Source organism: Oryzias latipes, chromosome 17 (genome assembly GCF_053564925.1).
Source record: "Oryzias latipes strain Hd-rR chromosome 17, Olatipes_Hd-rR_3.1".
NCBI classification, from domain to species: domain Eukaryota; kingdom Metazoa; phylum Chordata; class Actinopteri; order Beloniformes; family Adrianichthyidae; genus Oryzias; species Oryzias latipes.
This window is the reverse complement of record NC_136253.1, coordinates 11386573-11412900: the sequence shown is the minus strand read 5'-3', so window position 1 is coordinate 11412900 and position 26328 is coordinate 11386573. Positions and strand designations below refer to the sequence as shown.

Here is a 26328-nt window from a genome sequence, read left to right as displayed (position 1 = left end):
AATTCACTGTAACTCTGCAGCAGCACGTCAAGTTCAGCTGGCGAAAAATATGCAGACCTCTTTTTTTCACGGTTGCCATGGTGACTCGTGATATCTGCGCTCCATTGATAATGGCTTCTCATAGTCGCGGTGCGCACGCTCACCTCCGAATCAGTCCACTAAGAGTTGATTGACCTAACTCGGATCAGCTTCTCTGAAACAGAAAACTCAGAGTTGTTAATCTCCCGATTGACCAACTCAGAGTTCAAGTTCAACCTCAGAGTTGGTTGAACCTCCTTTCTGAAACAGGCCCCAGGTCCGGGGGGTATTCCAGGAAGCATGTTTAAACTAGCCTGACTTTGAGCCTGAACTCTGGCTGAAATCCGCCTGAACTTGCTTACTCTGGGTATGTCGGTTCCAAAAGACCGGATATGAGTTGGCGTAATTACGCTCGACTTGGTAACCCTGGGTTAACGCACGGTACATAAAGACATTCTCAATAGATCGCCGATTTCTGGAGTCACCATGGAAACGCGTGGTGAAAAAAAAAGAAAACGCGACAGTTGAGACGGAAGTGAGATGGAGTCTGAAATTTTAATGACGGCGGATAAAGATTATAAGTCCATCAAAAAAGTAACACGGCGGAAAAATAATTTAAATAATTTAGTTAAATTTATTCAAACTCAATAATTGTTTATACAACTCAAATTTACGTATTTATCTAACTAAATGTCACATTACTCCATTAATCTTTTTTCCATCTTAATTACTTATATTTCTTGAACTTTCATATGTCTAAGTTTGAGCCGGCAGATATGCTCATTTTTATAACAATAAAAAGAACGGAAGAAAATGCATAAGGGGCTGAAATTCATCAAAGAATTTTCCGTCACTGACATAATGTAGTAGGTGATAGGGGTGCTATATAAACTCATCATCTTCTCCTTTACTCTCACTCATGGTGCAGAGACGTAAGCATAGTAGGACAAAATAGCTCGGCAAAACACGGTGAAACACAGTAAAACAGCTATACAACTAAACACATTTTGTAAAAAAACCACACTACACCCAAATCCGTCCAGACAGGCAAAGGGAATGATATCCCAGAATCCCTTGCGGTGCCGATTTAACAGCAGCATCAAAGTTACACTTACTTAATTTGAACGAAAGGAATAATTGACTGAAAACTACGTGTTATTTTTATGGTGACCTAACAAAAAAATGATTTATCTTAACTATAAAACAAAAAATTAAGTTAGATCAAAGTAAAGAAGTTTATCTTTCTAACATCCATATGTGGTCTTATTACCCTCTCATGGTGGAAAAAGTATTATCTGAGCTTCTTCATCCACTAAATCATCTTCAAATGGACACGTCATGCTGCTTCACCTCTCTGTAAACAAACTAAGCTTCAACTAAACCTGCTCCGGACCAGGTTAGGTTCAGAGCATGAGTTGCCATGGCAACTTGACCTACCCTGAAACATACCTCCATTTCTGGAACCGAAAACTGAGGTTATCAACTTCCTTAGCCTCAAACTTATCGTGGGAGCTAGCATAACCTGCTTTCTGGAATACCCCCCCAAAGATGAAGACGTGCACACCTTCTAGTAAGCGAGGCCGACCGCGTCCTCACAGTGACCAGACCTCAGAGGATCCGGGAGTTGGCGGCAGTGACCCGACCGAGCCTATAAGTTAAGGTAAAACTTTTGATCTAAATTATGGGCATGTTTATATTCGGGGCTTGGAGGCTACGGGGTTATATTAACCAATTCCGGGGGCTATTTTAAATAGCAAAAATAAACCACATCCTTCCTTCCCTTTTTTCAGGAAAAGAGTCTTCATCTGAAGCGATTGAAACATAATCACAGAGGCTGGACGACGTGGAAAAAACCAAGAAGCTACAAGGACACAGGATACGACCCCCCCCCCCCCCCCCCCCCCCTCGAAGTTTCCGTATGTATCTACAGTTTGTAAAAATATTTTGTGCTGAAAAACTTCGCTTTTGTATAAAACTTCAAGTAACCCAGAAACATGTCCTCACCTAACGGACAAACGTCGAGCAGCAACTTTAACGCGGTAAAATAATGGGAGCGTGAATTCAGCGCGGCAGGAAACATCGTCACCCCGTTAAGATCCTCACTGATAGCTGACACGGTTAACATGTTGGTGTTCCGGTCACGCAACACGAAGACGGACAAATAAAAGCAGCAGCACGATTCACTAAAGCAGCCAAACAGACAAACACGTGTTCACTTTTTTTAGCACTTTAAAAAAAGTTGTTCATGTTTAGCCTTTGTTGAACCTTTTCTACGACGACTTTTCTCTTTCTGACCGTGGTCGGAAAACATTGACGGATCTTCCTTTGGGGTTATAAGCTACATGCGTTCTTGAGTTTGCCACTCGGCCGCTGGGGGGTTTTGTGTTGGGCAGGTGCCTGTATTCTAGAACATTGGCCAGAACAGCAATGTTACTGTAACCTAACAGACTTCTTCTTTCTTTCAGATTATTGTCCATCACATACACAAGAACCTCAGAGAGCAGCTCCGGTGGAAGGTCTGGGCAGATGACAAGTATGTTTCTTTCTCACTACTGTTTTAGGAAACTTGACAAGAACTCCAGTCAGTTATAAAATACTGTCTTTTTTTTTTAGCTTCAGAACACCGCACAATGAGGAGATGAAGGCAGCAGTGAAAGATGTGGAACCAAATTGGAGTTTCCACCAAGTTAGAAGTAAGCACCAACATAAAATTGGAGTTTCACAACTCGCCATAAGTTAGAGATAATGTGAGAGACTCAATGTCAAGTATTCAGTGTTACTTTCTTTTCAGAGATTTTTTGAATAACATTGCAATTGTATTAGTGTGATAGACAGCTCATTTAGTGTTTCCATGTCTTAAGACCAAACACTAAGTTACAATAACGATATAGCATTGACAATGGATAATTAAGATAAGCCACTGTGACAGTCTGCATGGCACATTTTCAATATTCCACTTTGGAAACATGTTGCAATGCAATATGTTGAGCTCATCTTCTGTACATTTCATATTTCCTGTACATTTCATATTTCCATCGACTAGGAGCTGGTTATCGAGCTATTGACAGTCTCAAGTGCAAAGAGAGAGAATGGAGATGGAAGCAAGAAGGGGGTCAAAAGGAGGACCAGTCAGCATGATCAGGTGAGTTGTCCTATTTGTGACCTTGTTTCATTTACTCAGGTCATGCATGGTCCAATTGAACTGTGTATGTATGTGTGCGTATGTTGTTTCCTCTAATTGATCTGCCATATATAAAAGGAGCCAACGCAAACTATGTCAGCGACGAGGAAAGTGACGATGACAAACCATCTTATTATCAAGCCTCGCCAAAGTGGCGGTCCACTAGGCTAACCAGGGTGATGCTGAAATGCCAAAAAGCCTGGAATGAAAACTGGAGGAGTGGAATTGAGCCAAAATTACGCATTAGACACTCAGCTGGCTTTACTGAAAGAAACCCACCACCAGTCAAGAGCTGCTATCTGGCAGAAGAGAAAAAAAGGATGCATGTTTGTCTGTGGTTTTTGACTTATTTATTTATTTTGTAATAAAATATTTTTGAGTAATACCGGTTTTCTGTCACCTTTTATTTCTTATATATTTTTGAGATGACTGGTATCTTGAAATATCCTGACTTACATCACTAGTGTTTGTTCTACAGATATGCCTGATGGCCATATGTTCCAAATCTTAACTTCAGATATGACTGATATACGGACATCAGATATCAACAGATTTGACATGGATAGAATCTGGAAATATCCTGACCTTGGATATCACTAGTGACGCATCTCATATCTGGAGAGAATCTCATCTCCAGATTCTATCAGAATAAAAGTATCCCATACTCGGAGTTGATATGCTCCGGACATGAACTTAGAAACAGTCATGTCCGGAGAGTATCCACGTAGATATCACCAGATATGGGGTATTTCTGAGGATATCCAGACAAATATATCTCCTGATTCTGGGGGCTTTTGTGCAGTGTATCCTGACTTAGATCACTAGTGTTTGTTCTTCAGATATGCCTGCTGGCCATATGTTCCAAATCCTAACTTCAGATATGACTAGTATACAAACATCAGATATCAACAGATATGACATGGATAGAATCTGGAAATATCCTGAACTCAGATATCACTGGTGTTGGTTCTTCAGATATGCCTGATGGCCATATGTTCCAAATCTTAACTTCAGATATGAGTGGTATACGGACATCAGATATCAACAGATTTGACATGGATAGAATCTGGAAATATCCTGACCTTGGATATCACTAGTGACGCATCTCATATCTGAAGAGAATCTCATCTCCAGATTCTATCAGAATAAAAGTATCCCATACTCGGAGTTGATATGCTCCGGACATGAACTTAGAAACAGTCATGTCCGGAGAGTATCCACGTAGATATCACCAGATATGGGGTATTTCTGAGGATATCCAGACAAATATATCTCCTGATTCTGGGGGCTTTTGCGCAGTGTCATGTAGGGGATGTGAGCGATTCCTCATGATGGCCCTGAACCTGGTCAGAGTTTTCTGCTCCACCACCTCCTCTACAAGAGCCAGCTTCAGTCCCACTGTAGACCTCGCCCTCTCACTCATCTTGTTGAGCCACCAGATGTCCTTCTTCACATGCAGCAGCATAGAGGTGAACACTCTCCACCACTGATTGATAAAACATGTACAGCAGTTTTGTACAGATGTCACATGAGTACAGCTTTCAGAGAAAGTTCAGCCTGGGCTGGCTCATCTTGTAAAGCTGGTCCATGTTGGTAGTCCAGTCCAGCTTGTGGTCCAACATAACCCCCAGGTACTTGTAGGTCTCGACCATCTCCACGCTTTTTCCCTCTATGTGCACGGGCTGAGGTGTTTGGGCTTTTCACCTGAAATCCAGAAACATCTCCTTAGTCTTCTGGATGTTCAGCTGCAGCTGGTTCTCTATGCACCAAACGACAAAGTCGTCCACCAGCCGCCTGTACTCCCTCTCCTTTTCCCCTTTTATGTAGGCCACAATTGACTTTTGTTTAGGAAACAGGTTTATAGCATTTTTCCTAGCGTTAGTTGTGAGTGCAAGTTTGGTTGTCCAGCAGCCATCTTAATTGTTTTGAGAAAGATGGAAGTGTAGGAGGTGTTGAATGATTTCTGGGATTGTGTTCCACGTTTGAGAGACCCAAAAGGAGAAAACTGTCTGTCCAAAGCTGCTGTTCTAGAAGGAATTCTGCAGTCACCTCTTGAACTTCCTCTGGTGGTTCTGTTTTGTCTTTTTTTGATGAATTCCTGTTGTGGGGGAGGAGCCAGACCGTGAAGGATTTCATAGACCAGAATGCAATCTGCATGTTGAATCACATTGTCGCAGCTCAGTAGATTGTGTTTCTGAAGAATTTCACAATGATGGTGGCTTTTACGCTTTCTGTCCAAAGTTTTTAAATAGTTTGTAGAGGTTCTGCATGCTAATGTCCAACTGGTCATACAGTCACTCATTTGTGAAATAATCATTGCATTATAGAACAGGTTAGCAGCTTCCAGAGTTAAATTGTTTCTTATGTGTCTAAAATTAGATAAATGGAATTTAATTGAGATAACAACCTTTTTGATGTGTAGTTTGAAGGTTACCACAGGGCGCACTGGATTATAGGGCGCAGTGTCAGTTAAAGGTGCTTTTTCTGTATTTAACACGTACAAAAGGCGGAACGGGTTTTAAGGTGCGGGCACGTTAAAACCTACCGGTAAAACATGCATGCTAGTGTGTGTTTTAAAAAGGCTGCAAGAGCTAAACTGAGTTGGTTGTGATTTATTTTTTTATTTATTCAGTCATCAATTCAATCAATTAGCATCCAAAAATCCCTAAAGTCCTCATCTTCTGTATCTGACATGAACAACTGGGCTAAATTTTTGTCAAGCTCCTCATGAATGATGCTACCTTTTGCGAAAGCTCGTCGAACAGTGCAGTGCAAGCAGACACGTTAGCCTAAGCATCTACAATCCATTCACAAACTGTGGCGTAACTCGCCCGACACTGCCTCCACTCTTAGTAAAATTGTGTTCGTCATCCGTTATCCACTGCTCCCACGCCGTTCAAAATCTTCCTTTGAATGCCCTGTTCCCACCAATGTTCAGCAGTTGGAATTCCTACGTAAGGCCTCCCAAAATGACAGTGACCAGATTTAAATTTTACACATGAGCAGGGCTGACAGGATAAGGCCCAGGGAATGACGACTGGAACACTGGCTTAGTGGAAGTTGTAAGTTGTCATTGAGGCTTGCAGTTTGAAAAAAAACGTTCAAAAGTAGTCGATGGACACAGTGAATTCTCAGTTTTCAAATTCCGAAATCTGTCGTAGCAGAAGTGGCTGGAAAAAGAGAAAGTTACCGGTGAGTAGCGGCAACAGTATTGTCAGCGTCCATCCACCTGTATAAAACATTAAAGGAAACATTATGTTGCAAACTTGAATAGTCACATTAATATTTTAAACATACTGAAAAAAATGAAGGCAAATTTAATTGCAGTATGAGTGCTATCTAGAACAAACTAACCTAAATCAATCTTAAGGACAAAAACGATACCCAACTATGTTGTTTTTAGGAATAAAGATGTAATACCTATAAAATTACAAATGTATCTAATATTTTTAAAACCTTTTAAGGTGTGTCAATTTGCACAGTGATGAAATGGCACTGGAAATCAATATTTCCCACCTTGAGACTTATACTCCAAACAAACCACCTGTAACTGTTGCCAGCTTTGGAAACAAAACCTTGAGGGCTTCATGTAGCTGTAAACAAATATTATATCAATTACTAACTTAAATAAGGAAAAAAAAATAAAAAACAGCTTTTATATACAGTACTTGAAATAACTTTGCTTTAGTGTTTCTCAGGTGTCTCCGTGAGTTACCAAATAGACATTCACTGTTTAACTATAAAAATTCAAAATAAACACTCAAACATGACTATTTGTATCTTATTACCTCGTCATGTGTCGTGCTTTCATCTAAGTGAGCAGTCCTACGACCCAACCCTGCCTGCAGGTAGACTATCTGCTCTTCTTCATTTGGACTTTTCTCACATTGGCAGCAGATGAATATGGAAGTTTTTCTGTGCCATCAGATTCTGAATTTTTTTAACCCTTGAATTTTTATTCTGAATTTTTTTTACCTTTGAATTTTTATTCTGAATTTTTTTTACCTTTGAATTTTCATTCTGAATTTTTATAACCCTTGAATTTTCATTCTAAATATTTTTTAACCCTAACATTTTGATCTCCCAAAAATTCAATGTAAAAAATTTCGACGGGGAAGACGCTGCTTCTTTTGTGCCACTAGCACAACTAGTCGATCGAAGAACACATCGATATCCAGCCAATCAAGTCATGGGAACGACATGACGTCAGCGATCGGTACGTTTTACAGAAGTCCAAAAGATGGCAGCAAACTCGGCAGGCGGTTCATCGGTGAGTCATTAATCATTTATATCTCTCTATTATCGTCTTATTGACGTCGGCTAATAGAGCACAAAAACGTGCATCTTTTGTTGATATTTTATTTTTTCAATATTTGTGTTCTGGCCATTTTCCCTGCCGCGAATCACGGTGAAAAAGAATTGTGCAGTTATTAATCCCGCGCTTAGTGACTGCTGCTGCACCTGGTCGTGAGTCAGACAGAATCAGACCGCTAACTCTGGTAATGCGTATGTAAAAGAAACAATACGTGTATCACTTGTTCATTTGTTTTTCAACTTAAAATACAAACAAAGCAATGTTACATGAACCGCTCATCTGTTTTTCAAATTAAAATAATAAATGACAAAAAAATTGTTTATGTTTTTTAAGTTTCCCGCCTTGTGTTAGCTTTTCTGCTTAAGTGAAAGACCATGTATATAGCCAGATAGCGACTACCATTTCCTTATATTTTCACCGTCAGTAAATAAAAATGATGATCAGCTGCAGTATTTACTTTAAAACTTGTTCACATTTCATATTGACATTTGATAGAACAGAAAGAAAGTCTGGGTTTTAAATGTGTGTATCATTTTTTAAACATTTCTGTTTGTTTGTAGGACATTGGACGTGTCACAAGGCAAATTAAACAGCTGAGAGGAGGGCTTAAAGAGACTCCAGTGTGGACAGTGCTTACCAAGCGACCTGAAACTGCAGCCTTGATTTTTCCAAGTGAAGGAACAGGCGACATTTGTCCTGAGGTACATATTTGCCAGTGACCTCAGTTAGGATTTGTACTTCTACCATTTTCTTAAAAAATGCACCTTGTTGAGAATTTTCATGCTTTATACAAAATAAATGTGGTATTGGCATTCTCAAATTTGGCGTATTAACAGGTGTCTCTGGTCCTTAACCCCTGCGGATGGGGGGGGGGGTACTATATATGGAAGTTAAAATTGTTCCAACGTGTTTTATCCTATTACAGATATTTCTTCAACGCATCAGTTGGCCAAAGGAGGAGGAAGATGAAGATGATGATTGGTCTGCTGAAACCAAAAGCCGCATTAAGGGGTATCTTCAGGAGTTCATTAAAAATGGTAAGTTTCTTTCATATATGGGAGTGGTACAAAAGTTTTATTTGGCTGCTATTGAATTGAATTTATAAAAAAATATCAATTCCAGAAAGAAAACCTTAATATTCATGAATGAAAACATTAACATGATTATGTTACTCTTATTAGTCCAGTAAGTGTAATTACATCTGTTAAATACATATTTTTCCAAATTAGCCTTAAAGCTACACTGACACACAGTTTAAGAATTGTAAAGTTAAATTATTTTTGACAAATAAATTGAATCATAATCTGATTTTGCTTCATTAATGCTTACAGGAATGGCAGGTGAATTGATGAATTTAGCCAAATTTTGGACTGGATGGGAGATTTTACCGAAGAGCCTGTCTGTGGAGATCGTCAGAAGCAGCTATCCCACAGCCTCCACCTGCTACGAGACCTTAAAAATTCCAGGTCATTACAGAGACTACAGATCTTTCAGATGCGATCTCCTTGCCTGTATTCAGACTTGTCATACAGGATTTGGGCTCCTGTGAATTCTTGGGTTTGTTTTATGTTCATAAAAAAGGTTTTGTTAGACCAGGAAGTTTGTTGTGGCCTTGAATGTCACGTGTTTTACTGTTTTTGTTAAAAAAAAAACACATTGAGATTTTGCTCTCAAATAAACCACTGATGAAACTGATCCCACTGGCCTCTTAACAGATTTTTTTCCCCCTTTATTGTGGAAAAAAATGTTCACAAAACTCAACAGCTGCTAAACATCAGAGCCAAAGGAGTCTGATTCAGCTCTTGGGTCAACTGCACTTCTTAAAGCTGCCATTTGTGCATCTATCGGTGGGCAGTTGATGTTTGGTACAACGACGTCTGAATGGTCCTGATGAGGAAGTCCACTCTCCTCCCACTCAATATGTGGAATCTCCATGCCCTGAGGTATGCAAGCCAGAGAAATAAATAAATGGTAAAGAGCAAACAAACCAACATCACAAAGTTATCTATATATTTGTATATACCTCCATGTTCTCTGGTTCAGGAATGGGATGACGTGCATGACCCAGTGCCCACAGCTGGTTAGGAGTCATGTTACTTTCTGTTCTTAAAGGATGATTATCCCAACCACTGCAGAAAGTGTCCAGGTCATCCTGTATACATGGTAAAAATACATAGTGGCAGCAGAAGAGGTGTTGAACACTCGCAATGCTGAGGAATCCCTCTTCTTCAAGGTGGTGGAGAACATTGTAGTAAGTGCTGGTCTCAGCAACCCACAGATCTCTCCAGAGCCGCTCAATCCTAGGTCATTACAAAAACAGTGATTCAGTAAATGGAGTATTCCATTATAAATCTTTTGTAGGAAATTGCAAAAATTGTGTTTTAAATGAACACTTAAACATGCACTGTTCTGTAAATAGCTTTTTAAATTATACTACCTTTTTTGCATTTATGCTACATTTTCTTTGTTCTTGTTCTTTTTTTATATTATTCTAAGTCTTTTTTTTCTCCCTCTGCTGTCAGTTGCTATGGTGAAAAACAAATTTCCCACGTGTGGGATCAATAAAGTATTTCTGATTCTGATGTGATCCATAATATCACAGGAAAAGTTATATGAACAAAAACATAACATGCTAGTCCAAAATCACGACAGACCTAAACAATTAAAAAGTGGTTCGGGCCATCATTTTTACATATGAATTGACCATTGAAAGCTCCAGACCTTAAACCCATACAAGGTTTGTGTTAAATTTATAAATATTTCTTATAATGAAATGTGTGCTAAAATCCAACTTAAAGTAGCACATGCTTTGACAGTGCAGTTGTCCTATTACTACTTGTTGTACAAAAAAAATAAAACCTCACATATCAGGTTCTTAAAACAAACAAACCTTTGGTTGTGAACACTTTTTCCAGAAATGAAGCTGCTTCTTCCAGTGCCACGGACCGTAAACATGAGTTGTGCAACGTCTACGTTACCCTAATATAAAGAATTAAAAAAAGTATACAATATGTACTGGTGCTTAGAAAATATTGGTTAAATGTCAAATTGGAATTAAAAAATACGTCCTAACCTAAAAGGACATGTTAGAAAGACATGTTCTTGAGTGCAAATGAAGTCTAAGAAGTCCAGATCTAGGGGTACGCGCTGAAGAACATGTTCCAAACGGGTGCGAAGTCTTTAAAAAATATGTTGTAGAAGTTCCTAGAAGAGTGATAAAGAAAAAAAAAGACAGAATTAGAGTCTTTTTAAATCTGACAGACATTTGCAGATTTCCAGCTTCTATTGTCAATAACTCCTAAATATATAGACATGAAAATTTTTATTTTGCCTTCTTGCAACCACTGAAACAGAAGCCAGTGACTTATTGATTTGGGGTATGCCCCCGCCCTGCACCCGAAGGCATTACAGCAACAACAATCCATCCATCATTCGTTTTTCAAATTAAAATAAAAACAAAAATAAATTGTTTTTTTTATTTTTTCCATTTACATAATGCCGGTTATCATATCTGAGTTTTCTTTACTGTTGCAAAAAGGAGACTTCTGACCACAGTCTCTGTCCGCCGGCTCTGCATGAGTGAGCTGCTGGACGCAGGAGAACTGTGTCTCCAATCAGACGATCGGCTTTGGGACAGTGAGAAGTCACGTCCAGAAAAAATGCAGCCAAGATGCACATTGCGGCGTTGAATGTAAGTTCATCTGAAGCTAAAGGTTTTTGACATGTATTAGCCTAACCCTAAGTTATTCCGGGTAAATTCGCCAAAGAATAAAGCACTGGCCACATGTATGGACTTAGAAAATTATGAGCGAACATGTACTCAATATAAATCACAACAAAAATAAAAGCACATTAGAAAATCATCTCGCTCTATAGTAGGAAACCGCTTCTCTGCTCCGGTCTAAGGAATAACGGTGAACCCGGAAGCTGAAAGTTGACAAATAGTTCGCGGCGGGAAAAATTGAAAAAATAAAATATCAACAAAAGATGCACGTTTTTGTGCTCTATTAGCCGACGTCAATAAGACGATAATAGAGAGATATAAATGATTAATGACTCACCGATGAACCGCCTGCCGAGTTTGCTGCCATCTTTTGGACTTCTGTAAAACGTACCGATCGCTGACGTCATGTCGTTCCCATGACTTGATTGGCTGGATATCGATGTGTTCTTCGATCGACTAGTTGTGCTAGTGGCACAAAAGAAGCAGCGTCTTCCCCGTCGAAATTTTTTACATTGAATTTTTGGGAGATCAAAATGTTGGGGTTAAAAAATATTTAGAATGAAAATTCTAAATATGGGGGGGGTTGGCGGGGGGCGCTGCTCGGGGGGGGGGGGGGGGGCAGCGGCGCTGGATGGGCTTCCCATCTACGCCTGGGGCTGGGATCAGCCCTTCCCTGGCTCTGGGGCGGGACGGGACAACCCTCTTGGGGCCCCCGGGCGCTCTGGGTGTCATCCGCTTTGGCTGCGGGGTCTGGGGGGGGTGGGGTGGGGGGTCTTGTCGGCCCTGTCCTGTGGGGGGGCATTCTGGGGGAGGGGGGGGGCCACTATTGGTACGGAGCAGGGGGGGTTGACGGGTCGGGGTCTCCGCTGAGGCCATCGGCGGTTTCCCCGGCCGGTTGGCTGCCTCGGTGCCGTCGAGGCCTGACCAGAGCTCTTTTAGGGCCGGCGTTTGGGGGTGGGGGCCTGGGCTTGCTCCGGGGGGGGGCCGGCGCTTTCTGGCTCCTCTCCCTCTGTGTGGGGTGGGTGGTGCTGGGCCTGGGGTGTCGGCGCCTCCGGGGGTGGTGCCCCTGGGCTGGGTGGGCCTGGCCCCCTTGCTGGGGGGGGGGGGGGGGACAGCTGTTTGACCACCGGGGGACAGTCTACCAGCTGTCCCCAACTTACCCCCTTCCTCATATAACCTCATAATAGGGTGAGGGGGTGGGGGGCTTAGCCTGCGATGAGCCTTGGGGGGGGGGGTTTACTAGGCAGTGGCCCCCCCTCCTATGGTTGCCGTATGGAGTGGGCCCCCCCTCTTTCGGTTTTATTTGCACCTTAGACATGTAGGGCCCTTGGTAGGGGGGGTGCTTGGACATCACTGCCAGCAAGCAGCAGATGTCCTCCTAGCACCCTACCCGCCAATTTTAACCGCACCTTAGACATTTACGGCCCCTTGGTGGGGAGGGTGAGGGGACATCACTGTGAGTAATCAGGAGATGTCCCCTTAGTGCCCTACCCGCCAATTTTAACTGCACCCCCCCTGAGTACACACACCCCTCCCCCCTCAATATATACATCCCGGGCCGTGTCCCGGGCCGTGTCCCCGGGGTGCCGGCTTCCTGGGCCCGGCAGTGCTCTCTCCGCGCGGTGGGGGGGTTCACATTACATCTGAGCCAGGGGTGTTGGTGTCCCTGGGGGGTGGGTTCTGGTCCTTGCTCCTGAGCGCTGGGCCCCGCCAAATTTCCAACTGTGGCCGAGCCTGGTCGGGCCATATTTACAACACCCCTTGTGGGCCCTCTTTTTTCCCCGGGGTTCCCCCCTCCTGGGCGGGGGCGGCGGGCCCCTGCCTTGCTCCTCCCTGGACCAACCGTGGGCCGGGCGGATGGCTGCCTGGAGCGCGGAGCGGGTCTCCCTTGGGGGGTCCTGGCTCGTACCTGGGGTTGGGGCGGGGGGATGCCCAGAACTCCTGGGTGGTGGTGGGGTGCTCGTCTGGGGCTGTGGGCGTCCTTCTCCGGTGGGGCCCTGCGTTGGGTTCTCCCGGCGCGGCGGGGGGGCTGTTCTCCTGGTTGGGCTGGGGCGGCCCTCTCTTTCCCTCCGTGCCCCCCCTGCTCTCTGGCTCTGGGGGCCTTGCGGCGGTCCTGCTGGCCCTGGCCTGGGTGGCGGGCTTGATCGCCCGGGCGGCGGTTGTTCCCTGCCGGTTTCAGTGTGGCGTTGGGGGGATTCCGGCTGCCGCTGCTGCTGCGGTGGGGGTCTTGGGGTGGGGATGGCTGGGCGCTCTCCCTCCTTCTTTACACATTCCACCATCCATTCTAGAAGAACATGAGCACTCACCTGAGCACGGGTGTTGGCTCACCTTTGCACTGGCGGTTTGCGTGACTGAATGACTGAAATGTTTCACACTAGTTGGTTTTAAGGCATAGGTATGCGTGTAAGCACTATCTGTTTTGTGTACATGTCGACAGATGGACATTTTTGCAGCTAGCAGGTGTGTTTGACACTTGGGTGTGTGTGTGGACAGGCTCCGCCCTTTTTGTACTGCATTTAAACCTTACCATAATGATTAACAACCAGTAAACTTGTTGCTTTATGCTGCTTCATGGTCTTATCCCCCTTCCCCTCCTACTATCACCCTCCTTCCCCCCCTCTCTCTAACGTCCCTCTCTCTTCTTCCCTTCTTTCCTTTTCCGTCCGGTCCAACAACAAAGATTTTCTAACATGATTGAAATTAATAAAGTTTGGCCTCAATTACAAAAGGCGTTTATTCAGACATACCTTTGGTTTGTCTGAAGATTAATAACCCCTCTTGTTAAAGTAAAATATGTCCAACACAAGAGGCCCTCAGCTCTCATCTGTCTGCCCAGCTGTTGGACAGGACAAGTTAAAAAAACAAAGAAAAAGAAAAAAAAAAAGAATGAAAATTCAAAGGTAAAAAAAATTCAGAATGAAAATTCAAGGGTTAAAAAAATTCAGAATCTGATGGCACAGAAAAACTTCCATATATGAAAGACCACTTTTAACGGTTTCATTTTCTTTGCCAGGATGCAATTTGCTGCAGGCAAGCTTCGCTTGACCAGGCTTTAAAAAAAAATTCAGAAAGAAAATGCAAAGGTTAAGAAAAATAAGACTGGAAAGGGAGGGAAGGGGACAAAAAATCAGAATGAAATTCAAAGGACACAAAAATTCAGAATCTGATGGAACAGAAAAACTTCAATAACTAACCCACTAACTTTTACTAACCAAAGAGGATAAACTGCTCTAAACTGGCAAGTGGCGAGGGTTAATTTCCGACCCTTCAAAACAAGTCTATCGCGATAGAAGCAGTTTTCTATTGAGAAAAAGTTCTAAGGCGATAAATATCGTTATCGTTTTATCGTCCGGCCTTACTCTAAACCTCCAATCAGCTTCTTTCTTCTCTTCCTGGTTACGGCCATCCTGACAGAGAAGATCTGAAAGAAACTTGGAGAAACTGAAGCTGCAAATCAAGAAGAGAAGAGCCTAAGGCGACTTTTACAATTTTTACACATTAACAATTTTCAATTATCAATACAGGTTTTGTACAAGCATTGCAAAAATAATATACAATGTTTTTAATTTAAATAAAGACAAAACTGATAGACTGATAGAAATCTGTATGTTTAATCCTTTCAATTGTAAAAATCTTCCACTCTGTTTTCCTCATTTCCCCTCCTTTAATGTCTTCTGCCCCCCTCCCCCCATATAAAAACTTCGTGCAAACATGCTGCATGAAAGACAGATGCTGCTGCTTGGAGAATGTCAGCTTTTAGAAAACTCTCTTTATTAATATTGTTGTTGCTGATCCAGAAAAAACAGATATTCATGACTGGATTTTTGCTACGTGACAAGTTGATCCTGACATGTGATCTTCATCATGACGCGCACACGTGCATACAAGTGCGAACACGGGCATGCAGACGCGATCCTGCACACACTCGCGGACATCCAGCAAACACCTCACATAAGCTCACATAGGACGCACGCAACATGCAGCCCACACAGCCAGGAAACGCTCTCGCACACAAATGCACAGCGTTCCTTCATCGATCAGCGTGCATGCGCACACGGACTGGAACGCGCATTATTTAGCCTTACACTCTCCCGGTTGGAGCAGCTATGAACAGTCTTAACATTGTTAGCTGAAATGTGCGTGGACTTGGCTCTGGGCAAAAGAAGCTAAAAGTGTTATATCACCTGACTGGTCTTATAGCAGATATAGCTCTGGTGCAAGAGACCCACTTATCTAAATCAGCTAATCATCTTCTGTGCTGTGCAGACTCATTAACCTAATAGACTTTGCCACTATTGAAAACCAGGAAATTGAGTTTATGGCAAAATATGTTTAAAAAAAGATATTTGACCTGCTGTTAGTGAATTCAATAACATTTCAGATGTATTGGAAAGGTTATTTCACATTACAGTGATGATATAGTGATGACACCATTGTTAAGGAGAAAATTTAGAATTGTTGATGTCAAAAACGCTGCTGACCCCTTGTCTAGAGTCTAATGGTGCCAAAAAACAAGTTCTCATGAGGGATGTAATACATTTTCTATCATGTCTTTGTTACTGTTTGTAAAAAGTCAAATAGTTTATTTTAGAACGAAAAGCAAAAACACTATAGCCACGCATCCCTGATAACTAAACTAAATGATTCTGCCAACATAAATCATTTTCACTTATAGCATGGAACAATAGCTTCTCAAAAAGCCATTTTTGATTGCTCTTGGTCAGGGAAGGAAGGTCCCACGCATAGGCCAATTCCTGCACTTGCTCTTTCAGGATCGGAAAGCACAGTGCCCCCTTTAAGATTTAAATAAAAGAGAAACTTCATGTCACATTTTGTGCAGGACCTTAAAAAATATGTGTAGCGGGGAAAGTGGACATCAAAACATAGGATGCTTTTCAGAACCTGAGAACAAATTTTTCGGGGGGGGAAAAACAAAACTTACAAGTTGGATTTTGTCTTTGATGTCCAGGTCTGCGCAGTCCTCCAGTGTAACTGTTGCAGTTTCAGGGCTCCCACACTCTAAATAGAAAAAAGTTGATCCAACTTAATTGAGTCACTTCAATTGGTAACACGTAATTGAAGTATGTTTAATCAACGTAATTTTTTTTATATCTATCCAACTCAATTTTAAATGCTGATCTAACTTAATTTTTTAAATACAATTTAAATTGACACATTTTTCTAAAGTTTCAACCAATGGGACTTGTAATTTCCATATCAAAGACAGGACTGACCTAACCATGTCTCACATTACAAGGCAGTAACTCACTTTGTCTATTTTTTATTTTTATTTTTTTAACTTGTCCTGTCCAACAGCTGGGCAAACAGATGAGACCTGAAGGCCTCTTGTTTTGGACATATTTTACTTTAACAACAGGGGTTATGAATCTTCTGATAAACCAGAGGTATGTCTGAATAAACCCCTTTTGTAATCGAGGCCAAACTTTATTCATTTTAATCACATTTGAAAATCTTTTGTGTTGGACCGGACGGAAAGTGAGTGGAGACGCAGAGGACGGCGAAACAGGAACGAGGCGAGGAACCAGCGTGACCAGTGGGGAGATGACCTGAAGGCATGAGACAAAGGGTAAGTACAAGGCTTGGAATACTAGAGCAAGGTTACTTGACTAGAGGCCAGACGTAAGCACCGGAGTGAGTATAACGGACTGGCGTAGTATGCTGGGATGAATCTCCTTAAGAAGGTCTGCCAGGTGATGAGATGATGAAGGTCAGCTGGTTCCAATGAAGAAGCAGGGAGGGGAGGGGTAGCAGCCGGAGGTACCGTGACAGTACCGCCCCCCCCTCAACGACCGCCTCCAGGCGGTCCGGGACGACGATCTGGGTGGGCCCGATAGAAATCGTCTATGAGGGCACGGTCCAGAATGAGGGAGCGGGAGATCCACGAGCGCTCCTCTGGACCGAGGGAATATTTATTCTTAACGGTAATTTGATTGATGTTGCGTTAATCGATGCAAGGGCGCAAAGTTTTGTCCTTCTTCTGGAAGAAGAAGAACCCGGCACCGACCGGAGAAGATGAGGGGCGAATATGACCAGCCGAGAGGGCTTCCTGGATATATTTCTCCATGGACAATTTTTCAGGGCCTGACAAATTAAATAGCCTCCTCTTAGGCAGCGTAGCACCTTTAACTAGTTTGATGGAACAATCGTACGGCCTGTGGGGAGGAAGAGAACCAGCCCTGGTCTTACTGAAAACAGTCCTAAGATCGTGATAGTACGGAGGTACTTTAAAAAGATCGATCTCCTCAGGATCTGGATCACAACAAGGAGAAACCGAGGGTATGGCGGAACGAAGACAATTAGCCATGCAGGTAGTGCTCCAGTTGGTAACGTGGAGATTAACCCAATCGAACTGGGGGTTGTGAGCGCGAAGCCAAGGAAACCCTAGAATGATGGGAGACTGGGGGGTTTTGGTAATGTAAAACTGAATGAGTTTGTGATGATTACCAGACGTGATGAAACGAACAGCCTTAGTACGGTGGGTTATGTGAGTGAGGACCTGACCACCCAAACCGGCCGCCCTGACAGGGGTATCCAAAAGTTCTGTGGGGAGATTCAAGAGTCAATAAGGGCTTTACCTTCAAAAATGCTAGAAGAAAAACTTAACTTGACAGGTAAATAGAGAAAAGGTCTCTCGGTGGAGAGAGAAAATTGACCCGCACGTGGCTTGCCTTCTAACGGGGGGTTTAAACGAAGCTTACACTTATGAACGAGGTGACCGGCTTGGCCACAGTAAAAACAGGCCCCCTCCTCTCTTCGCCTCTGCCGCTCCTCAGGGGTAAGCTTCGAATGGCCAATCTGCAGGGGCTCCTCTGCAGAGCGTCCAACTGAATCGTGGGAGACGACATGAACGAGGTTAGCGGCTGGAGAGGAAGAGGGAGAATTAGGATTAGTCTTCTTGTCTTGGCAGGAGCGTTCCGCCTTACGTTCCCGTAGGCGAACGTCGGAACGTAAGGCTGCTGTCACGAGTTCCTCAAATGAGTTAGCTTCTGGCTGAGAGCATAAATGATCCTTGATAGAGTCACTGAGGATTGATAGAACACCCCTTTAAGGGCTACATCCGGCCAGCCCGCCTCGACCGCTGGAATCCGAAAATCAATCAGATGGTCACTCACGGATCTGTGGCGTTGTTTTAGGTTTAACAGTCGATGGGTAGCCTCCTTCTTCTTGCGGGGTTGGTCGAAAACCAGTCGAAACTCCCCTAGAAAACGTTCGAAAGAGGTTTGATAAATGGAATTAGCAGTCAGATAAGCCTGCGCCCATTGAAGCGCCTTGCCTCGAAGAGCGTTCACAATAAGAGTGATCTTGCTGTGGTCTGCCTGGTAATGACGGGGAGCCTGTTGAAAAATCAAATGACATTGAAGGAGGAAACCCCCGCAAGCTCCTACGTCACCCAGGAAGGGCTCGGGGAGGAGCCGGATGTTTTCGTTAGCATTGCTATCCGTAGCGGGGACCGGACTAGCGGTGGCGGCCACCGTGTTGCTGGCAGTGACGGTCGGGGTTTTTTGGGTAGTTAGCCCCATCAGAGTCTGAGCGATACTGTCCAAACGACGAGAAAGGTCCTGCTGGGCGACCGTCATCTGATTTAAGGATTTAGCTTGTCGCCCTAGAGCGATACCTTGGTGGGTGAAGGCCAGACGGGGTTCTTCCGGGTCAGCTGGGTCTGGGTATTGGCCAGTCCGTTCTGTCATGATCGGACTACTAGGGAGACCCAGATGCTGGAATCCAGAAGAAACTCAGGAGACGAGGTATAGTCAGGAGGTTTAATCAGAGAGGGGGTGGAAGTCGTGGATGCAGGAAACGGTTGGGAGCGAGGGTGAGCACCGAGGACGGTGTGAGCAGCCGGTGACGAGGTGGAGCGCCGAGGACGGCGTAGACAGCCTGTGACGAGATGAAGCGCCGAGGACGGCGAGCACAGCTTGGAGCTAGAGGTGGAGCCGAGGACGGCGTGGACAGCCTGTGACGAGGTGGACCGCCGAGGACGGCGAGCACAGCTTGGAGCAAGAGGTGGAGCCGAGGACAGCGAGAACAGCTTGGCGTGAGTGGAGACGCCGAGGACGGCGAAACAGGAACGAGGCGAGGAACCAGCGTGACCAGTGGGGAGATGACTTGAAGCCATGAGACAAAGGGTAAGTACAAGGCTTGGAATACTAGAGCAAGGTTACTTGACTAGAGGCCAGACGTAAGCACCGGAGTGAGTATAACGGACTGGCGTAGTATGCTGGGATGGATCTCCTTAAGAAGGTCTGCCAGGTGATGAGATGATGAAGGTCAGCTGGTTCCAATGAAGGAGCAGGGAGGGGAGGGGTAGCAGCCGGAGGTACCGTGACACCCACCCTTATATTGACGTGTTCTCTCTACCATGACAAAGGTGGATAAAGATGGAAAGATTTTATGTAATCCACGGACACCAGTGAAGATAACAAATCATTGAAGAAAAAAGGTTCAGAGCACTGTCTAATGGGTCTAGATGACCCAACTCCCAACTTTAAAGTGATAGCACAAGGGTTAAGATAGAAAATAATATTTCAGGGCATAAAATTTTGTTTTTTGAACATCTTTTGAACATAAAAACCTCTATAACTAACCCACTAACTTTTACTTGCTGTGAAGAAACTGGTAGATCTGCTAGATTGGACTGTATTAATAAAAGGATTAGGTTCGTACCCCGTCAGTTTCTTGCACACAGAAATGAATGAATAATGACTCAGAGACAAAACCTAGCTTCAGTGGAGATTTACTCCGCACGAAGGGTTACAGACAGATGAACAGGGTTGCTGCATCAAAGTCCGAACAAAGAAAACAGGAAAATGGGCTTGGTATATAAGCCCTGCATTTGCATTTTCAGAAGATAACCAGATGAACCGTGGTGTGAAAAATCCACCCCCAGGTTGTTGCAGGCTAGATGTTCGAAGGTCGGGGAGCTTCAAGTGTCAGATGATGCTACATAGTGAATCAAGTTTAAACCATTAGTGTAATAAAAATTAAAAGTTAGTGTAATAAAATGTAAAAGGGAGTTTCTAACTATTCTGTTTCTAATTATTCCTAACACTTGCTGAATAAAATGCTTTCATCTGGCAAGGGGAAAGGGTTAATTTCCGAACCTTCAAAACAAAAGTCTATACTGATAGACTCATTTTTCTATCAAGAAAAAAATATATGGCGGTAGTATCCTCTATTGCTTCTTTCTTCTCTTCCTGTTGGTTAACTGAGAGATTTATGTCATTTGCAAAAAGACAAGAGACAGAGATGAATATTTATCAAAATGATCAGAATGTAAAGATTGTCTTTCAGCTTCAGTCCAGTTCAGTGTTCTGTCTGAGCAGCTGATTCCCCTCAAAACCAGACCTTCGGTGTTTTCAGCTTTTGAATCATTGAAGTAGAAAAATGTTTGGATCAAATCTGGAGGAAAACTTCTCATTTGACTGGAATGAAGCTGTTTTGCTGCAGAAGGTCCAAAGGACACAGACTGACTGACAGAGATGTTTCTGATCTAAACATGTACTTTCTGGAGTTCCAGGAAAACTGCCTCAGTTCTTCCCTCATATTATTCCCACTTTTCTTCATCAGATTTCACACAAACTCTGGAATGAAGACAAAATCAGGATGTTTTTTATTGTCAAATGATCAGAAACATTTTTTCTCTGAAAAAACAAAGAAATAAAAACACAAATTTTCAATCCAAAGTTGTCAAATGTAGCAAAAAGAAAGAAAACAAAGTTGTAAATGTTCTTCTTTCTACAAACACAATCTTCTCCTTCAGTTTCTTCTCTTGTCATTTCTGTGTAGAACAAACAGAGAAAGTCTTTGATTGTGACGTCACTGATTCCATTTGTGTTGCAGCTTCCTTCAGTTCACATGACAACAACACAAAAACAGGAACAAAACATTTGTGTGAAATTTGAATTCAAACACTCAAATCCCAAAGTTCAAAGAAACAACAAGAAAACAGATTTGACTCCAAAAAGTTTGAGATTCTTGTTCAAAAATTTCTCAAATCCACATTCTAGAGATTTTTCATTTCTCTCTTTATTTCTGACTACAAACATTACTCCACAGAATATTAACAGTTAAAATGTTTAGTTCAAAATGATCCAAAGCAGAGAAATCACTAAAAACAAACATTTCACTTTTTCAGGAACTTCTGGAACTATTCAAGTTTAAAGAACTCTGCTGTGTCTCCAAAATAACTCAACCACAGTCCAACATGTAGCGTCTGAGTGAATGTGGTCTGGACTCTGTGGAGGAGAGTCATGCTTTCAGAGACGCTGTAGAAGGACAGAACACCTGCTCTGTGATCCAGGTACACTCCTACTCTGGAGGAAGCAGGAGCTGAGATGGAGGATTTTATGCCGTTGTGGTAAAATGAGAAACTGTTTGGAGAACAATCTAATGACCAAGATTTGTCATTAAAACCAAATCCACTTTCATCTCTAGATCTGCTGATGTTCTTGTATGCGACTGCTACACTAACATATGTTCCTCTCCTCTCCACCTCCCAGTAACAACGTTCAGTCAGACTCTCTCTACTCAGAACCTGCCCAAATTTAGTAAATCTGTCTGGATGATCAGAATAAGACTGAGATTTTTCCATCACTGTCACCTTTCTGTTCTCCTCTGACAGCAACAGTTCTCTGTTTGCTGTGTTTGGATCCAGTGTGATTTGACATGAATATTTCAAGAAGTCAGCTCTGCTCTTTGGTTCTGGTTCTGGTTCTGGCTCTAAAACATCCACATGAGTGACTGTCAGTGAGATGTTTGTCCATTCCTCTCTCAGAATGTCCTGCAGTTTGTCTCTGAGCTCTGACACAGCTGCTGTCACATCCTCAAAGTATCTCAGAGGACGGACATTGATGTTGGATGAGTGTGTGGACTCACTGAGTGGTGGCAGTGAGGGGTAGTTGAGCAGAAACTGGCTGTGATCCTCTGTGAGTGAGAGCTGCTTCAGCTCAGCGTCTCTCCTCTTCAGCTCAGTGATCTCCTGCTCCAGCTCCTCCTGAAGATCTTTGACTCGACTCACTTCAGTTTGCTGCTGGGATCTGATCTGCTGCTTCACATCACAGCTTCTTTTCTGGATGAGACGGATCATCTCAGTGAAGATCTTCTCACTGTCCTTCACTGTTTGATCAGCAGAGTGATTGATGGCCTCCACCTCCGGTTGAAGCAGCTTCACCTCCTTCTCTCTGTCCTGGATTCTCTGCTGGATTTGTTGTTGACTCTCCTCCAGCTCTCTCTGCCTCTCAGTCCTTTCTGCTGCAGCTGAGACTGTGTCGTGGCCTCTATGTTCTTCCACAGAGCAGAGATAACAGATACATTTCTGATCAGTGCGACAGAACATCTTCATCACCTCATCATGACGGGAGCAGATGTTCTCCTGCAGGTTCTTGGAGGGTTCCACCAACTTGTGTTTCTTGAATGCAGCTGCATCCAAATGAGGCTGAAGGTGTTTCTCACAGTAAGAGGCCAGACAGATCAAACAGGACTTGATGGCTTTCAGTTTTCTTCCAGTGCAGACATCACAGACCACATCTACAGGTCCAGCATAGCAGAGATCAGCAGGAGCAGCTTGGAGTCCAGTCTTCTTCAGCTGATCGACTAAAGCAGCAAACATGAAGTTTTTCACCAGAACAGGCCTCGGTATGAAGGTCTTCCTGCACTGAGGACAGCTGGGGATTTTCTCCTCTTCATTCCAGAATCCTTGAATACACTTCATGCAGTAGCTGTGTCCACAGGGAATAGTCACCGGATCCTTCAGCAGATCCAGACAGATGGAACAGCAGAAGGTTTCTTGATCCAGATCAACTCCTTTCTGCGCCATTTCTCCTCTCAGACACAAAGACTGTGAGAGTTTCACTTCCTCAGAAACCAGTATGACTCTGATCCTCCCATAAGGTGTTTTCACAGTGAGTTCAGCCAATCAGCTTCTTTCTTCTCTTCCTGTTGGTTACGCCCATCATGACAGAGGAGGAGCTGCAGATCAGTAAAAGAGGAACTTTAGAGACGGTGGCTGGTAAACCTTTTAGAAAGAGAAAAATTAGACATCAACTGTTTTCTCCTTCAGCAGATCCAGACAGATGGAACAGCAGAAGGTTTCTTGATCCAGATCATTCGTGGTCATTTTGCTTCAAAGTCCCTGTTGAAGAAGCTGCAGTTCTTTCCGCTGTGAAGGTTTCATCACAGCTTGTTTTCCTTCATGACTTTGAACTTTCAAATGTTTTATCTTAGCCACATTAAAGTGCTCTCCTTCACGCTATCATACTATGGAGCCCTGTTACGGCTGTGGCCGTATTTGGTTTTGGTTTGTTCTGTTTGTTCTGTGTTTTGTGTATTATTTCTTTATCAGAGCGGGACTTCTGTGTTTTGTGGATCTTTGTTTGTATGTCTGATTATTTGCAGGTGTGGTGCATGAAGGTGTGGCCTCAATTTGGACAAGCTGGTGGAGGCAGCTTTAAAAGCACCATTTGGACATCCAGTCGGGGGGAAGGGAGCCTTGCTGCAACAGTCTCCACTGCAGCTTGGCCCTCTTCTCCATTTTGTTTATGTCTTCTCCACTTGTTTTAGTTTGTGTTGCACTTTGTAGTTCTTTGTAGTTTTGTCTGTGCCCACTCTGATTAATCTTTTGGTTTATAGTTATGTTAAGTGAAGCTGTAGGGGTGAACCGCCATTTTCTTTAGTACATGTTTTCTCCTGTTTAGGTTAGGGAGGTATGTTTCAGTTAGTTGGGGTTTTGTTTGTTGTTTTGGCCTGGGTTCACCCTGAAGCCTTTTAGCTTCACTTTTAGTTATTGTTGGATTGTTTGTTTATATGTAAATAAATTTGGTTATTTTATGGAGACATTCGTTTGGTGTTTTGTGTTGCAGTCAACTTGGTAGCAAAACCTTTACTTTTTTATGTTATGCCCCCCCTAGCACCCCTAGACACACAAGGGGGCGTAACAAGCCCCAAATTGTTCATAATTTAAAAATAAATATGACGTGCAATCACACAATCAACAAATAAAGCTCTCAAGAATATATTTAAAAAAATGAAATTGTGAAAAAACTGCACACAGATTTTAAATTAGCCATTATATTAATATATTTTATTTTGCTTTAAAATCCAGTCCGTTGTTTTAAAGCAGCATTTTAATCATGTTGATTATTAATATTGTTCTATGGCTTTTCTCTGAAACCAAAAATCAAATCAATGTTTTCCAAAGTAGATTTGTTTTTATTTCACGTTGCTGTTTTTCAGAATTGATCTTTTGTTTCATGATGAACTTTCTAAGCAGAATGAGTCTGTCTGTTCTCCCCTTTATATTTGAAGCACCTGTTCAAGCACAGTTATGGCTCCTGAATATTCTAAAATCTCTGGAGAAGATACATTTAGCAATGTTGAAAACAAACACTTTCCTCAATCCTACTTTAACCCTAAGCCTTAACCTTATTGGTAAGGCATAATTATTCTATTTATTTTCTGAAACATTTTACATTTTGTAAGAATCTTTTTTTTATTGGATAATGAAACAATGAAGTCCTGTTTCTATTCAGCTTAACAGCAGCAGTAAGTAGGAGAATCCATTAAAAACTATATATAATGGATACAAATCATGAATGTAACATTAACATAAATGTAATGCAGTGTTGTGTTTTTCTTCTTTGCTGCTCCTACTGGGTTTGATCAGAAAAAACAAAAACAGAACGACTCCTTTCGTGTTGAAAGTTGCAGACTCCTTTTTTTTTAACTTGTCCTGTCCAACAGCTGGGCAAACAGATGAGACCTGAAGGCCTCTTGCATTGGACATATTTTACTTTAAAAACAGGGGTTATGAATCTTCTGAAAACCAGAGGTATGTCTGAATAAACCCCTTTTGTAATCAAGGCCAAACTTTATTCATTTTAATCGTATTTGAAAATCTTATTGTGTTGGATCAGACGGAAAAGGAAAGAGGGAAGAAGAGAGAGAGATGTTAGCGAGGGGGGGATAGGAGGGTGATCATAGGAGGGGGGATGGTAAACCATGAAGCAGCATAAAGCAACAAGCTACTGGATGTTTATCATTACAGTGAGGTTCAGATGTAATACAAATCTAGAAGGGCCGGTGCCTGTCCACACACACACTCAAATGTTATAAACACACCTGTTAGCTGCAAAAATGTCCACATGTACACAGCATAAATATTTTCACACACGCATACATGTGCATTCAAGCCAACTAGAGTGAAATATTTCATTCAATCACGCAAACTATTAGTGCCAAGGTGAGCTAACACCTGTGCTCAAGTGAGTGTTTATGTTCTTCTAATATGGATAGTGGAATGTGAAAAGAAGGAGGGTGAGTGCCCAGCCATCCCCACACCAAGACCCCCGCCGCAGCAGCCAGAAGCCCCCAACGCCACACGGCAGCAGTTAGAGAAAAACCGCCCAGCGGGTGATCACATCCGCCAACCAGGCCAGGGCCAGCAGGACCGCCGCAGGGCCCCCAGAGCCAGAGAGCAGGAAGGCATGGGGGGAGAGAGAGTGCAGCCCCAGCCCAACCAGGAGAGCAGCCCCCCCGCCACACCCCAAGGGGTTCCAACGCCGGGCCCCACCCGAGAAGAGTGCCCACAGGCCCAGACGAGCACCTCATCACCACCCAGGAGTTCTGGGCATCCCTCCGCCCTTACCTTAGGTATGAGCCAGGACCCCCCAAGGGAGACCCGCTCCGTGGAGAGAGGACTGCTGGGCCCAGGAGACCAGCACCCAGGGGACACGGCCGCCGTTGCCAAGGGCCCAGTAACCCCTACCAGGGATGGGGTAGGGGACAGATGGTCCAAGGTCCTACCTTCCTTGCGAAATGCGTGTGTGTATGTGTTTGTAAGGGTGTGTGTGTGTTTATGTTGGAATGTAGCGTGGAGTGAAGGGTGTGTACTAAGAGGGTGCAGTTAAAATTGGCGGGTAGGGCACTGAGAGGACATCTCTTGATTACTCACAGTGATGTCCCATCACCATCCCCCTTACCAAGGCCCTATATGTCTAAGGTGTAAATAAAACTGAGAGGGGGGGGGGGCATTGCATACAGCAACCATGGGAGGGGGACCACTGCCAAGTAGTT

General features: G+C 43.3%; 1 protein-coding gene and 2 long non-coding RNA genes across 3 annotated transcripts; 2 read left to right on the top strand and 1 right to left on the bottom strand.

Moving 5' to 3' along the window:
- The first annotated feature begins 2283 nt into the window (after positions 1-2283).
- On the top strand, positions 2284-3584 carry LOC105356128 (uncharacterized). The gene is made up of 3 exons (XR_910371.3): positions 2284-2551; positions 2632-2711; positions 3062-3584. It is a non-coding gene; the product is annotated as an uncharacterized LOC105356128 (long non-coding RNA).
- Positions 3585-7624: 4040 nt separating this feature from the next.
- On the top strand, positions 7625-8987 carry LOC144986678 (uncharacterized). The gene is made up of 3 exons (XR_013650526.1): positions 7625-8215; positions 8440-8551; positions 8846-8987. It is a non-coding gene; the product is annotated as an uncharacterized LOC144986678 (long non-coding RNA).
- An 11859-nt stretch (positions 8988-20846) lies between these two features.
- Positions 20847-23145, bottom strand: LOC101157395 (tripartite motif-containing protein 16-like). The gene has a single exon (XM_023965410.2). The coding sequence runs from the start codon at positions 23072-23074 to the stop codon at positions 21407-21409; it is 1668 nt and encodes a 555-aa protein (XP_023821178.1). The 5' UTR covers positions 23075-23145; the 3' UTR covers positions 20847-21406.
- Positions 23146-26328: the final 3183 nt, after the last annotated feature.